Source organism: Monopterus albus, unplaced genomic scaffold (genome assembly GCF_001952655.1).
Source record: "Monopterus albus unplaced genomic scaffold, M_albus_1.0 scaffold321.1, whole genome shotgun sequence".
Classification (NCBI taxonomy): Eukaryota; Metazoa; Chordata; class Actinopteri; order Synbranchiformes; family Synbranchidae; genus Monopterus; species Monopterus albus.
Window position 1 is genome coordinate 250,585 of NW_018128201.1, and position 16,001 is coordinate 266,585.

Here is a 16,001-nt window from a genome sequence, read left to right on the forward strand (position 1 = left end):
AAGTGGCAGCGATGAAAGGTGGTCAGACTATGGACATGTCACAGAAGGGCTCTTCACTGCTGCCTTTTTTTTACTTTCTATCCTGTCCTTTCAATGTCCACTGCTCCATAATTTCCCACTTCAGCAGAATTGCAAAGATGACTTGATCACTTTGCAATCTCTGTGCACTTGACATTTTCTCTTGAATCACTGATGTTTTCTGTCAAGCTAAAATGGTAGTAAAACCAGAGGAAACATAATTTTTAGCTGCTCTATGAACAGCAGTACACGTGTTAGTCGGTCCACCATTTTGGGCCAGACTGAAATATCTTAACATTGATTGGATGGATTATAAAAACATTGGTGATCCACTGACTTTTCATCAAGTGCTAGCATCAGGTCAGTGCTAAATGATAACTGTTAGCATGCTAAATAGGTGCGGTCAGAGTTGTTCTGAGGACCACGTGTCTCCCTCTTCTTTAAAAGAGCTTGATATATCCCTGCCTGGACCTGAGAGGCTTTAGGGAAGTCTGTTCTTGGGGGTCTTATTGTCCTTTTGTTTTTTTCTAGCCTTGCTATTTTTGTCAGCGCTACAGCTGACCTCACTGTGATTACTCTTCAGCTAGTGCTTTGTGTACAGGCTACATGGCAAAGAGGCAGGTCCAAGCTCCCAGAAATAGATTGTGACACACACTCACACACACACACACACGGAGCCCTCCAGCTGAGCATGTGTTTGTTTTTGCCTTTCTCACACACCTTCTGTAGTGAAATGCGTCACTGCTTCCTACTTAGCCCTTCAGTGGGCAACGAACCTGAAAAATCACTGCTGCTAACTTGCTGCACAGCGCTCCCTCTTCTTTGTCTCTGCTTATGGTGAAGGTGACTCTTCCAAAGAATGTTTATGATGCTGAGTTTTTCCTAAAACATCAAAGTATTTACACTTATTTGCTAGTGTTTAGCTGCATTGCCCCCTAAACAAAATACCAAAGCCACTCCAGGATAAGAGTTCAGTGGCATGATCTTATCTGTACTTAATGTAATTTAGGAAATTCATGAAAGATGTTTTCCACTGGACAGGAGGGGATTTCTGTTGCCATCTCCTTAGGTGGAGTCTTTCTTGTTTCTTATAGTCTGGGGTCAATGTCTGCTGGGACCAAGGCCAGTGTGATATGACAAGCCAGCTGGCATTAAAGAGCACACACACACACATATAAGTGCACCTCGTTCCTGTCATACAGTGTTTTGACCCTCAGAGTGCCGCATCTTCCTGTTTTTAGTTGTATTCAGGTCATCTTCTAGGCAGAAAAGTATACAAATCAGATAAAGCCTGTGTTTCTCCTTCCTCTTTCTTCTTGTACCAAAACCCACTTCCTCACATGTTGAACTAACTAAACACAAAAAAGAATATTGACAAATCAAATTGTCATGGGCTCTCCTTATCATTAACATTAAGCATGCTATATAGTAGGTGACCATAGCCAGTGTAGGATATGGTTCTTGTTACCATTGCTAACTCTGAGAGACGAGGCAGTCCAAGTAACTTCAAAACAGTGCTGATTTATTCACAGGATCACAGGTAAAATTAACATTACACACTCAGGTATCTTGCACCTCCAAACTGCTCGCAGGCAGATGTAAGATGAAAGACCCTGAGCCCACCAGGCCGATACATTATATCCCCTCAGTTGGGCTAGCCCCATACTACACAGAAACGTCAACCGGGACGTCTCTGTTACCAGCTTTGCAGCTGGTCATAGCAGTAGTCAAAACATGAAGCAAATCAATGTGCATGTGTGTGTGTCTGTTGATTAAGTGATGTGTAGCTAAAAACATTCTCACGTCCTCTAGTACATGTCGTGACTTAAACATAAGAACATATTATGGCTAAGGCTACAGTCATAATAACGTCATAATAATAATATTAAACACCCTGTCTGCTGACAGTCATCAACTCTTCTCTCTAGTTATCCTTGACCAGATGTACCCTGTAGAAACTCATAAGCATGCCTAAGCATTTAACAGTCTAACTAGACATCCTATCTCCACTAAACATTTCTAATACATAAAGTATCTATCCAATATCTATCTGACTAAAAATACCTAACACCAGCTAGGCCCCTCTTCCTTTCAGCTGCTTTCATTTCCAACATTTCTGGTAGAGACCAGGATTCAGACACAGTTACATATTTCCATCCTGCTAATATTCACCCACTTGGTCACTAACATACTACGAAGCACAGTCTCTCTTGCACACAGCAGACATCATAAACCGTACCATTACCCACAAAAGGGGTTTTTCCATTATAAGAACCTACCGAAATGTGTCGAGCCAAGTAACACTTCTCCTGGGCTCTGCATTTGTTTCCACTATGGTGCTCATAACAAGCACGGTGTATAAAGAGGCACTTAGGGTGGTTTCACATTAGAAACCCGGGACCAGATCAGCGTACACTTGACCCCAAAGTCTGGTTCATTTTGAACAATGTGAACACAAGCGTACCAGCTGTGTTGGTCAGGGGGGTGAGGGGTTGCAGGCGGCCTGCTATAAGCATATACGATACAGCCACATGGTGACAAGCCGACGTGAGTGGCTTCATTCACGTTTCTAGCCCCGGAGTTTCCATTATGTTTTGGTTAGCCATGCTGCTAATGTAGCCTACTCTACCTTGGCACCGATTCTACCATTGTGTCAGCGCTGAAAACACAGTTTAACATCCAGTGCTAATGATAATGCAAAGCTCATATTAATAAGGTAAACAAAAGAGCCTTTTTCCCATGAGCATGATTAGTCAATGCTGCACCTTTGCTGGATGATGTCACCGTCCGGAGCAGTGAAAGCTGAGCCAGATCAAGCTTTTTCACTTCATGGGGTTATAGAGCTGGTGCTGGCTGTGGTGAACACAATCCCCTTACTAATATGAAAGCAGACCTGCAGGGAAGGGGGGAGCAATCATGATTGGGCACAGTACAAACAAATTGTGCCTAATGTGAAAACACTCTTATACTGGTTTAATGGTAAAATGTGTTGGTTGGGAGCTAAAGTGGTGAAGACACCACGTTTTTAAAGTCTGTGTTCTGCTTGTGCAACAGCTGTTTGATAAATTGCTTATACAGTCTCGGTTCCTGGCTGATTGTTGTACAATGGAGTGACCCTTCACTTTGCCTCTGCTCAGCTGACTTCTGTGTTTGAAGGGGTGCAGCCCCTCCCTCCTCTAAGCAGAGGCCGATGGAGAAAATACAGTGGAAAAACAAAGCAGGACGGTCTGCATCAACCCGGACAAAGTAAGAGGTGTACCGCTTATTAGGTTCCGATAGTGGAAACGCAGCATATCATGGTGGTTGGAAAGCCGAGCGTAAAAGCAGTCAGATTCACAACAACACACTGGTTAGCACAGTTTGCTGATAATTGAACCAAGCCAGTTTCCATCTTGGAATAGAAATGTCATTCCTCGGTCTGTTGCTGTGGTTCATGTCTGTGGTGTATGCTTTTGGAGACATCAGCTGTTTGTGTAACTGCAGAACAGAACATGAATGGAAAGCAAAAGACAAAGTTATGAAAATAGGCTGAGATGTCTGTTTTTCTAGGAAGGTCTTTTAAACTCGCACACAGACCTGTGGACTATTGATGATCAGGCTGAGGTGTCTGTTTTCCTAGGAAGGTCTTTTAAACTTGCACACAGACCTGTGGACTATTGATGATCAGTTCACACTTTGTTGTGTGGCAGCCAGAGGTGTAAGGGCACTAATTCACACCAGAGTAGAGATGGATTTCAGCTGTCTGACCCTGCACAGTGTGGAAATGAATGACAATAGCTGCTGTTTTAAGGATTAGGGACCATCCAGCCTGACAATAATTACATGTAGATGGCTCATCTCATTTACATTTTCATTTATCTGATCTCTATGAATACATTTAGCACCTTTTACTGGGCAAAGAGACTGAATAATGAGTGGACAGTGGGATTGTAGTTATCAGACAAAATGGGCTTATTTGAGTGTGGCATGGATCTCTTTGTGTGTGTTTGCATGCATACAGCTCTTACTTGGTTGTTTGATAGTGCTGAACTGAGGGAGTGCCTCCTGATTCCCTGGACAATTACTTCCCCGTTGTGTTTTTAATCTGTCCACAATAGTAAAGTGTGTGTCATAGACCTCTGTAGACCTGCAGGGACATACTCTTTAAATTACCTGATGTTGAAAAGGCAGACAGGAGGCCAAGTTAGTACGCATGCACTCTTTAGATCGTTACACATTGAATTGAGACCTCTGTCAGTGTATTTGTGTAATTTCCTTGGATCAAAGGTGAAAATGTTCTAAATCTGTACTAAATGGATGTTTTTTTTTTCAGGACAGGCCTGTGTAAGGGTAATGTTAAGGCCACAGCATAAACCTGAGGTTCCTGTGACCAGACATGCATCTTCAGTTTCTTACATTATGATGAGTTCTATGAATGGACACATACAACAATTTCTGTAATCACCTATAACTATTGTAGCAAACCTGGTGGTTTATAGTGTGTGAGTGGTGAGACAGGTTGTTTTTTTTTTTTTTTTGGTGTTTCAGTGTTTTTTTCCTAAGTAGTTCCTTTTCAATGAGGCGTTTAAATATTGTGCAACAGGAAAGATCACCCAAATGCAATTCATCATAAAATAATTTTATTAATTTATTAATTAAAAATAGGGGTGTGGCTAGATCTCATGCACCAGTGTTGTCGTGTGCTGGGCTTGTTGACAGAGAAAAGAGGAACCTCTCATTTGTGCTTGATATAAGTTTAGTAATACACCTGCACATCTGACTGAACTGTCAGCAGTTGAGATGCTTTGTGGGACATTTGATGCCAGGTTTTGATGAAAATGTGTGGAATAAAAAAGACTCTCTGTTTGCATTAATGTTGGTGTTTTTTTATTTTTATTTTTATTTTTACTTTTGACAGTGTTACAGTGCTAAATCAATGTAGTACTATAACGAATACAAGACTGGTGTCTGTCGGCCTCTGAACCTCATAAAGCTCTTTTATAGGCCGAAGGTCCCAGTGGTGACATCTGCTGTGCGTTTCATCTCAAGTTTGTTTTCCTCTAATTGAACAGTCCCGCTTCTCTTTGCCTGAAAGATATGAAATTTTCTCCACATTCACTTTCTCATGAATTCAGTGTTTGCATAAAAGTATTTTCTTACTCTCTCCCACTAAAGGCTTTTGGTCGCATAGTGTTTGTGAATCCTTATTTTTCAGTGATGCAAATGTGTTTAATTCAAGGTGGACTATTTTAAACTCATATCACACAGTTAAGATGAAAGCAGAATGCGTGGCTCTGTGTGCAAATCTGGGTTTTGAAGCTCTTGAAACAATTGAAAGCAAGTGTGTGTGTGTGTGTGTGTCTCCAAGTGTAAGCTGTCATACTTGCTTTTGCTCTTTGTCTGCTCAGGGATGAGAGAGGGGATGTGAGGTAAACAGTCACATGTTGAGGCAGAAAGGAAAGAGAGACAGTTATAAAAAGACTAATTAAAAATGTGTGGGTACATACAGTATGTTAGAGGTAGAGATGAGGAGAAGGAGGGAGAGTAACAGGCCCACTGGGTGTGATGTAACCCTGGAGTGTAATGGTGCAAAAGATAAAAAGTGGAGGAGAGGTTGGGAGGTGGGGGGGTAAGGTGGTGAAGAGAACAGTTTTTCTGGGAATTGGAGCTTGATGAAACAGAGGAGAATAGCTGGGCATCAGTAGTGCTTTTAACTCCTGAAACATAAGCCCTTTTCAGACATGTACTGCAACCTTGAACTTGTCTAGACATTTCCCAGAGGAGCTGTATGTGTGAACGCAAATGTCCAAATCACTTGGACTGACCAGTTCCCTTGTGTAAAGTCATTGTAATGCCCAAGTGAGCCCATGTGTGAATAGAGCCGGTTACTGTCCATCTGGGTCCATGTGTTGATACAGTTTCATGCCAGTTGCATGAAAATGCATCATTCTAGCCTAGTGCCACTCCTTTTGCCATAGATGGATTATTGAATGGGCCTAGCAGGCCCACGGGCCCAAGGGGTCAGGGGGCCCCTAGATCAGAGAACCATGAAGGGACTCTACAAAAAGCCATAAAAGGAGAAAAACCAGACACTGGACAACTGCAAACAGAACACCACTAAAGCAAGACACAAAATAACTAAAAACAAGACACTTAAAAAATTGCAAATGGCTAAAAACAGATGCAAACCACAAAATGACAAACTGACTACAAATCATGATTGCTCAGTGTGCGAGTCTTGCTCCTAGACGTGTCGGAGAGGTAGGGGCCCCTTCTACATGTCTCTGCCCCGGGCCCATTGTCTCATAATTCGTCCATGCCCCTTGCATTTAACCCAACAGTGTATTTTCAGAAGGTGACGACGTGTTTGACACAGTCTTCTGCTGTGTGCTACACATGTTAGAAGTTACCTCTGTAATTCATATGAGAACTTGATAGTGAGGTCCAGAAAGAGGGAAAGAACTTTGTCTCTAAACTAGTGATGCATTTGTTAGGCCAGTTTTTAAAACTGTCTGGAATAAAGCACCAGCAGAAATAGACTCGCACTAAGATGATTGTCTGTGGTTTCTGTATCTGTTCATTCCATCCACACTTTGTCTTGACTGTGATGAAGACAATGAGCTAAACAAGAGGAGCAGCTGTGCAGCCTTTCAGTGTTTTTTGTAATGTTTTCATAGCACCCCACTGAGCTTGATGCAAGTCAGTGTAAAAAAAGAAAAATGCAGCTGTTTTGCCCGTTGTCCTCTTCTGTTTCTCTCCCCCTTTCTCCTTTTCAAAAAACATTTTCATTTGAATGAAAACCCTCCCTCTGTGTTTTGTTGTGCTCAGAGGGGGGAGGGGTCCAATTGGTTAGAATCCCTTTTGAGGCGGACCAATGCGAGTACACCCCCCACCCCCTGTGCCCAACAGAGGATTGTGGCCTGATGTGTGATTGGCCGGCTGGGAGGAGCTAGACGTGGTATTAAAGCCTGTCCCGTCTGCTCCACTTCACTGTTGAAGAGAGTCCTTGCTTGTCAGTCGGAGAAGTGTGCATGTATGTGTGTTTGTGAATGTGTGTGTGTGCGTGTGTGTGTGTGTGTGGGGATGCTTTTGTTAATGAGAGACGGACAGAAACCAGAGCGCTCTATCATTATCTGACGTGGACTTGCATCTCTTTTTAACCCTCTCCAGGACTGTGGGGCTCTCCAACTGAGTTGCTGACCGGCTGTTTGTTTACTACCACAGCTGGGGAGGTGGACAGAGGCTGAACGCTTGGACAGAGACCGTGGAGGGGATCGTAAAGGCTGTTGTGTTCCCGGTATCATTGCCAGCTGATCTAGCAGACCTGCATTCTGGATAAAGAGTTTCCATCAGCTGAGCTGTAGCTGACCGGTGACCCTGATCCTCAGCCTAATCCGCTTCTGGGTCATTACTGAGCTAATAGTGGTGGCCTGCCTGGGTCTGACGTGAAATTTGACCCCAAGTGACCCTGTCCCGCAAGTAGCATTTTACTGATTCTGGAGTGGGAAAAAGGAAGGATAAAAGAGCAAGAGGGACGACGGAGAAGAACCGGAGAGGAGCGAGAGCAGCAGCACAGAGACTGGTAAGGAAGTTAAAGCTGTGGGATTGAGAGTGCACGGAGGGGGAGGAGAGTGGGAAGAAAGAGTACAAAAGAGCTATTTTCTTAAGCTTGGAGAAGATGTGGGAGCACTAAGGAGATGCTGGTTGACCAATAAAGCTCCAGATGCTGAGATGCTGGTTGACCAATAAAGCTCCACTGTCACACACCTCTGCTTCAGTCAGTTCTCTTGTTTACCTCCTCATGACCACGACATTCTGGTTGTAACATTTCAGCTATAATCACTGTTAATACATTTAACCTAAATACAGAGAGGTTCTTGCTCATTCACTCTTTGTGTGTCTCTGTTTCAAAAACTTTCTGACTGAGAAAATCTTTCTTTCTCCCTGTCAGCTCCTCCAATATGCCGGTGGAGACCCTGCGACCATCAGACGGCCGTCTGCCTGGAGTTCCCTTCACATCTGCAATGCCTTTCAGATTACTTAACAAGGGTCCGGATTACTTTCGTCGTCAGCCCGAGCCTGGGACCCGTAAACTGAGTGCAGTAGAGCGCCTGGAGGCTGACAAGGCAAAGTACGTTAAAAGCCAGCAGGTGGCCCTCACCCGCCAGGCCCCCATCAAGCCACCAATCATCCGCAAGCCCCTTGTTCCTCCAGGGATGATGCTTCAGTGCCAGATCAGCATTCCTCCAGCGCGCAAAGTTCACCGCTGCCCAGCTGATGTGGAGAATGGGGGAGGGAGAGAGGGACCAGGAGGGAGAAGAGGACCTGCGCTTAACTTGGGTATTCTGAATAATCTAATCAATGATGTATGTGATGGACCATTGCCGTGTTCCCAGTCCTCTTCCTCCACCTCCCCCTCCTCATCATCTCCTTCATCAGGAGCTAAGAGCAGTGGCAGCAGTCTGTCAGCAGAACAAGAGAGGAGCAGCCGACTCCTCAGCAACCTCAAGCCGTTGAATCACGGCACCACCTCTTCATCAACCTCTTCCTGCACGTCCTCTCCACTCAATAACAATCTCCGGACACCCACAGCAGAACTCACACGCCGACCACCCCCTGTCCCAGCACGAGCACCCCGCATTGGGGTTCCAGTGCCCTATAGCTCGCCCAACTCAGTGACTGTACGCAGAGTGGATGTTCGGCCTCAGGCTGAGATAAGAAAACCCCAGAGGGCTCAGCTGCAGCCCCGGCTCAGGCCCAAACAGACAGCCCAGGGCCAAGTTGCACATCCCCAGGTCCCACCTCCACCACTGCCTCCACCCCCCCAGAACCAACCCCAGCCTCACCCCCAGCTAAACACGCCCTCCCAAGCACTGCCTTCCCCTCCAGCTTACCTGCCGCCCAGTCCAATGCTTGTTCGAACGGGTGTGATCCCGCCAGCCTCCCCTGCTTTCACTCGTATATCAAACACCAGCTCCAAGGGGTCTGCCCGTAAGCACCCTTCCTTGCACCGCTCCAAGTCAGACCTGAGCGACCGCTACTCACGTGCAACAGCTGATCTGGAGCGCTTCTTCAACTACTGCGGGCTGGACCCCGAGGAGGTGGAGGGGATGGGCGGAGTGGAGCGTTTCACAAGAGCCAACTCAGACATCGTGTCTATCTCCAAGCTCCGTAGTGTCAGCACGCCCAGCTCGGAGTGCGGGGACGAGGCTGACCAGACGAGGGAGGAAGGAGTAGACGAGAATGATGATGACGGGCCCCCCAGAACCAACGAACGGGTCCCCTACGGCATCTCCGTCATCGAGAGGAACGCTCGAGTCATCAAGTGGCTATACGGCATCCGTCAGGCGCGAGATGCTAACAGCGCCGTCTCCAACGTATAGAGCTGAAAGGACTTGAGGACTTGAAAGACCTTGGAAGAATAAACGGGAAAGCAGTACTTTTTGTGTATATGTACACACACCTGAAGACTGAAGCCCGTCTGTTCATCTTCTGCTGCCTTACATCACACTTAAGGATAACCCAGTAGTTGTTTCGGTTTCCAGTGAAGACTTTGTTTCAGTGATTTCCTTTTGAGTCTGGGCTGCCAGTCAGGACCATTTGTCTAAATGGATGAGAGTTTTCCATTATCTTTCACTTGATCTTGTATCATATTGTTGGTATATGTAAGCAATAATAGACCATGTAAATGATTATGGTGAGAATGAAGCCAGAGGATGTGTGCGATTGTAGTTCCTCATATCAAGGTACTGTGTGTGTGTGTGTGTGTGTGTGTGTGTGTGTGTCAGAGAGCATGGCAGAACAAAACCAGACTTGAAACTGGCTGCACACAGAGCTATGATGTGGTGACTGTTGAGCAAACCAGGAAGAGAAACGTTGATACTGTGAAACTTCACACAAAAACTTCCATAAACACATTTGTATTTTCAAAAACCTTTCGGCTGCAAGACTGTTATTGTACAACTTTTCTTTTTTTTTGTCAGCATGTGTGCAAAACCCTTTGTATATGTTTACTTTAGGGCATGTCATTGCAACAACACACACATTACTCACGCAGATGATCACGTCATGGCACAGACGTACGTTCAGATCAATTACAGTAAATATGGTAGCAACTGGAGTTCTGTATATCTGACTGTAACGTTATCTAGCTGTGTGTGTACATCTGAATTATGGCCCCATGTCTTGGCTTATGCTGCACTGGTGCAATGAATAATCTGTTTACTGTGCATGTCTTGGCACGTATGAGAGCAAGTGATGGGGGGTGATCTCAGAGGTGGACGGTTCAAGTAAGTGTGATGAAAAAGTTATTTTGCTTCAGAGTGAAAATCACAGGATGTGTAACAGGACGACTGACTATACTCATGGATAAAAAAAATGTCTAGGGTGTATATGCCTGGTTTTGAAAGTGTCTCAGGAAGATGTACTCTGCATACTAATCAAATGGACCAATATTTATTTGGAAAATGTAATTTAATGTATTTTTAATATTGGACAACTTTGTACAGAATTCAGTTTTTTTTCTGATAAAGTGCAATCTGAATTCATCTACTACAATTCCAGTATATGTAGGGTCACATTTAAACATGCAAATACGAGCAGCAATCACAATTTTTTAAGAGGCGGTTTAATGTTTAATGTGCCTGAAAGAAAGGAGGTCTGTCTTCCCCGTACGAGTTCTCCACCCTGTGCATCGACTGCCTTGACATTTTCAGGATATTTGATTGGAGTGCACAGCAGGTTTTTCCTCCCTGTCACAGGTCACAGGTGTGTACAGCAGCACTCTGTTCAGAGGGCTGGAGAACAGCAGTGGTGTGAAGTGTGCTGTTGAATCTGGCACTGGATGCCCAAAGTCTACAAGTGAGAGATCCAGCATGGTTTGCCATGGTGTATTCTAAACAATCAATTAAAAAATGTTAAAACTATGTCCTTGTTACTGTTTTTTTTTTTTTCCCCCACTGACTTTCAAGTTGACTGTAAATATTACGACGGACCCACCTGGTTTCAGCAGAGGGCTGCAAACAGCCACTCCTCTTTCCGTGCTTATGAAGTCCTGCTGCCAAGTCCTCTGTTTATCATCTGAAATGTGGTGCGGGTCCAGTTCAGCAGAGGCAGGCATTTGGCTTGTCAGATCTCATTTCTGCATCAATAAGTGACGCACAGCACTTCCAAAGAGCCCCCTTTGGTGTTTTTGTTTATTCTGATATTGTTCCACTGCTTATTAAGATGGGAAAAACCTGGACATGCACAGTCTCTCACTCTACTCTTGGACTTGTCTTTCATTTAGTCCCTCACATGAAACGGGTTATTGTGTGCCACAGGTTGCACTTGGAGGGCATGGAGCTTAACATGAATGGGTATGAAAGGGGTGCTTTGATTTAAATTGAGTCCAAACCTATTATATCTTCACTTTTCAAAACCACTTTTTTATGGAAAATAAAAACAGTTGATGAGTGATGCTTCAAAGTTTTTCAATTGTGAGTTCTGTAAAGAGGTACTCTAGCTATTTAGTGGTGCATGTCCATAACGTTAGGCTACTAGAAGCAGAGAACCAAAACTACTGGACCTGTAATGCAACGTGAAATTTCATGTGTTTAATTTAAACTCAAGAGCACTAACCCACTGTGGGTGTCTGAATGGTCTGGGGTCAGGTTCACAACCTTGCTCCTAAAATCAAATGGATTTTTTCGTATGTTTTTTCGATACGAGTTACAGTCAAAGGGCTGTGTCTCATGCTTCCTTCAGTCCACAGCAGTCTCCACCGTGGCCTCACATGTCAGAAATCACTGTCCCTTTACATTGTGACATGCATGATCTCCTCCAGAGTATGATCCTGATTTACTGCTCACGCGGTGTGTTGGTTTTGAGGATGTGGGGTGGGTAGAGGATTGGCGGAGTGTGGTGGAGTGGATCACGCTGCTGCAAATGATGAATTTTGCTGCCTGGGGCGGGCATCATGACAGCAGTCTCCTGATATCCCAGGGAGCTCTGATTAATGGCCAGCATCATTGAGGAGGAGGGAGGGAAACGGATCTAAAAGATGGATGGACACAGCAGTTTAAAGGCTCAGAAAAGGAGGGATAGGAAGAGGAGAGATTTGGAGAAAATTAGACAATTACTGTGAGAGTGAAAGTGATTGCAGGGACTGTCAGCTTTTGCCAGAGGAGCAGATAACCTCAGTCTGCAAAGCTGTCCATCTCTGGGGCTTTAATGCTGAATAAGTGAGATCCGCAGGTTGTACTGACTCTGTTATTGAGCTCTGAAATTAAATCAGGAGGTGGTTCTTCCTTTGAACAGTCAGTAACACTGTTATGTCAGCGTTGGTACAAAACCAGTGTTAGCCTTTTAACACAAAAGGTTTATTGGTGACACTATTTAACAGGTCTGCTTTTTAATCATTTCTTGAAAGTTTCCTGATTAATTACAGAAAAATAGTTAGTGAGTGCTGAGTTGTGTTTGTTATTCATCCAGATGAAACTCCATAAAAGAAAATTTCACAATAAATTTCTCAATCCCAGTTAATATTTATTGTTTGAGATGTTGTTCTTCGTTTATGTTGAATTGTATGGTTGTTTGTAGACAGATTTCACACTGCATGTGTAGCTCACTTTCTGTCCTCCCAGTAAAAGCCTCACATTTGTGCTAGCTTAGCATGTAGAAGTGCATCAACTAACTGAATTAATTGGTACCAAATTATATGACCCGTTCCAGGAAACTTTTTAGGAAATAAATTGGTATTCACAGACCTGTAAAATAAAGTGTTTTCACTTTACAAGTTTCAGTTGGTTAATTCTTGTTCATTTCATGTTCAAGTTGAGTACCTGTGAGTGAGGTGTGCTTTTCCCATATGGGTGGGACTAGACTATGCAAAAAGCTTTTCCACTGCCTGTACTGGCTCAACTTGACTCGACTCTACTCGCTTTTGGTGCCTGGTGCTTGGTTTTCCAACGTAGCTGGTAGCGACACCATATTACACTGTTATGACGTCATCAGCAACCGACACAGTAACAATGGAGAACTCTGAAGGTATGTTGTTCTTGATTCTCGGTATGTGGCTGTTTTTAGTTAGTACAGTAACTACAGTAAAGTAGAGGTTAGTGTTAAATAACGCCTTGCACGTTGACGATGCAGTTTCTCTTACCGGTCACCAGTCTGCAGTGTTTACATCACTGTTTGGTATCGCCTCTCCTTGCTTGGAACCTTGATGGAGGTGATACCAAAAACAGTACCAGGTATTATCCCCAACATTTGACTGATGGAAAAACAAATAAGGTGAATGGAGCCAGTACCCGGCGGTGATAACCTCTGACCAGCCTTCATGCAAGTCGTGATGAATGTAATCAGGATGACTTTTTAAATGAGTGACTGCGTAGCCTATGTGTTTACTGTCATTATGGGTACAGGTCTGGTTGCATATTCACGATTTGGGAGGGAGTCCAGTTTTTGATTTCGAGATATCTGTGGGTGGCAGGTCAGTACTAGTGCTGTGCTTTGTGAGTGCAGTTTTGCCAACTGGATCAGCGCAGGATCCACTCCAGCTGATAAAGTCATGTTAGCTTCACCTCTTATAAATGGACTGCATTGGTTATTCCAGCTGTTTTGTTGTTGCTTCTTGTAAAATCTTTAGTGAGACTGTAGAATTTAGTTAGTCTATATATGTCTTTGTCCTTCCCAGAACTGGTTCTGTTAGCTGCTGGCAGAGACATAATGACTTACCGTACGTGGTGCTTATAGACTAAAGATTCACATCAAATCAGTTTTGTAAAACAACTAATTCTTTGTCCATGTGTTCATCTTTCATATTTGTTGATGGAAATTTTGTTCTAGTATCATATCATATACAGTTCTCATTTTCAAAGTTACATTTTAGCTTCCTGATTCAAGAAGCTTCCTGCATTTGAACAGTTTCAAAACTGAAGCCCTACCTGTTGTTCTTAAAAAGCCATTTGGAGGAATTCCATGGAACAAAGGCAGAAGTGAACCTGGAATGTTGCTGTTATGTGTGTCTTAACCACCAGACCACCACAAGAACGTTTTACCAGACTGGATTCCCTGTAGTCTGGAAGTACTGAAAAGTGATGTCCAATGAGCAATTCTCTTTCCTAAAATGGACAGCAGGGCAAAAATCATGGGTTTGGATGCAGATATACAAAGAGAAAGACAGAGATCACAGATTTACTGTAGCCAGGTTTTGTTCCAAGCTGTCACAGTTTGTTGTTTGGACCAGCTCATCACATGTTGCACACATTTTGCATCAGTTCTTCAGGCCACTCTTACATAACTAATGAGTCAGTCTGGTACAACAGTCCCTTTGTTTTCCTCTGGTATCAGTCTCACTGTTACATCACCAAGAGTGGACACCTCTGACCTGCTCCCTGGGTGATGTGATGAGTCGAAAAGGCTAAAACGGTACAGCTTTGGGGAAGAAACACATGTCCCAGGAGGATAAGAACCCTCTGCCTGCTGTGGTCCTCCTGTGGACTGATGAGGAAAACATGCCAAGAACCATTTCTGCATCATCCTCATACCCTCTCTGTCTCTCTCTCCCACAGAGGCTGACCATATGTCCATATTTACTGAGAGATAAGCTAAGCTTTGGCATCCAGTCAGAACACACACACACACGCACTTTATATTTGAGTGTCTTGATCTTGTTCCTACTGCTTTTTTAAGCAGCGCTGCTCTGAGTGTGTGTACATGTTTGATGACTCTTATGGTGCTTACATGTCAAGGGTGCTTCCAGTGTTTTAGGGGGATCAAAACACATGAGGCCAGTTTGTTTTCTTGGCATGCATGCAGCTCAAGGTCGGAGTAAAGCAAAGTCAGTGATTTGTTTCTAAACACATTATACATGTTGGAAAATTGTTGTTGAAAACCTGAAAAGACTGAGAACTATGTAGCGCTGAGCTGTGGAGTTAGACCATTTCATCATTTTGAGTTCATTATTTTTGGGTGGGGCAGAAACATGGCTCGATGACATACTGGAGCCATCCATAACATTAACATAACCCTTCTTCCTGACACGGTAATGTAATAAATGCTAGGGCGCACAGAGCTCTATGCTTGCATTTGTGTCGACACATGAAGCTGAGTTTTGAACAGGGGAACACATCTCAATGGGGGAACACTTTGACACAAGACCAGTCAGGAAGCCAGGACAACACATTAAAAAAACATTGACAAATAAGCTACATTTTCACAGTGACAATATCTCAAATCCTACCTGACATGTTTGAGCCAGAATAAGAAAATGGACAGTATGACAAACAGCAACGGCATTAATGTGAATTTCTCCTCCATAGATAAGTAAACAATAGTATATATACCGATAAAAAGAGATGTGTAACACTCTACAAAGTTGGTATTTGAGAAACTCCATGTTTTAACTGGCCTAATGCAGACATAGTAACTTCTCCAGCCTGACAACAATTCTCTACAGAAACAACGCATTAACAGGCATGCAACATGTGTGTGTGGTTCTTGTTTTTACTTACCGTTTCAGCCCACCAAATAGTGGGAACTTCATATTATTTCCACTTTACCCTGACTTTAAGTCCAGATTTATTTGTGTATGCATGTTTGGAGTGTGCTGACAGCTCCGGTGTGGTGGACGTTTAATTGTGTGTGTGAGAAAGGGGTTTTGGCTTAGAAACCGTGTATTGCTTGATCCCAGTAATGTATGTCAAAGCCTGATATAGTCATTTTGAACAACCTCAGTGCAGGGAGTGATAAGCTGATTAAGGGGCAGATGGGATCTTTGTGTTTGCGACTAGGTTTGTGCACACGTGTGTGTGTGTGTGTGTGTGTGTGTCTCTTTCGCTGGGACCCACTATATATCTTGTGGGAAAACAAAACTGGGCTGTCTATGTTAGCTTAGCGTGTTGTTGCAGAGCACAGTGACACTTCCCTTATCTCTCAAAATCCTTTCTGTCACACACTCTCTGCCTCTGTTCATCTTTAGCTTTGGACTCTGCCTGCTGCCTAAACACACAGCACACTGCTTT

At 43.9% G+C, this 16,001-nt stretch overlaps 1 protein-coding gene across 6 annotated transcripts in view; it reads left to right on the plus strand.

Moving 5' to 3' along the window:
* LOC109974135 (protein FAM110B) overlaps positions 1-10,922 on the plus strand; it is a 24,426-nt gene extending 13,504 nt beyond the window's left edge. For 5 of the 6 annotated variants that reach the window (XM_020624170.1, XM_020624168.1, XM_020624174.1 and 2 more), the window contains 2 exons: positions 7,168-7,579; positions 7,949-10,922. In XM_020624170.1, coding sequence (XP_020479826.1) covers positions 7,959-9,380 — 1,422 coding nt within the window. In that variant the 5' untranslated portion in view covers positions 7,168-7,579; positions 7,949-7,958 and the 3' untranslated portion in view covers positions 9,381-10,922. Of the gene's footprint in view, positions 1-6,988; positions 7,580-7,948 lie in introns of those variants that run through there. The other variant, XM_020624172.1, reaches the window with a different exon arrangement.
* Positions 10,923-16,001: the final 5,079 nt, after the last annotated feature.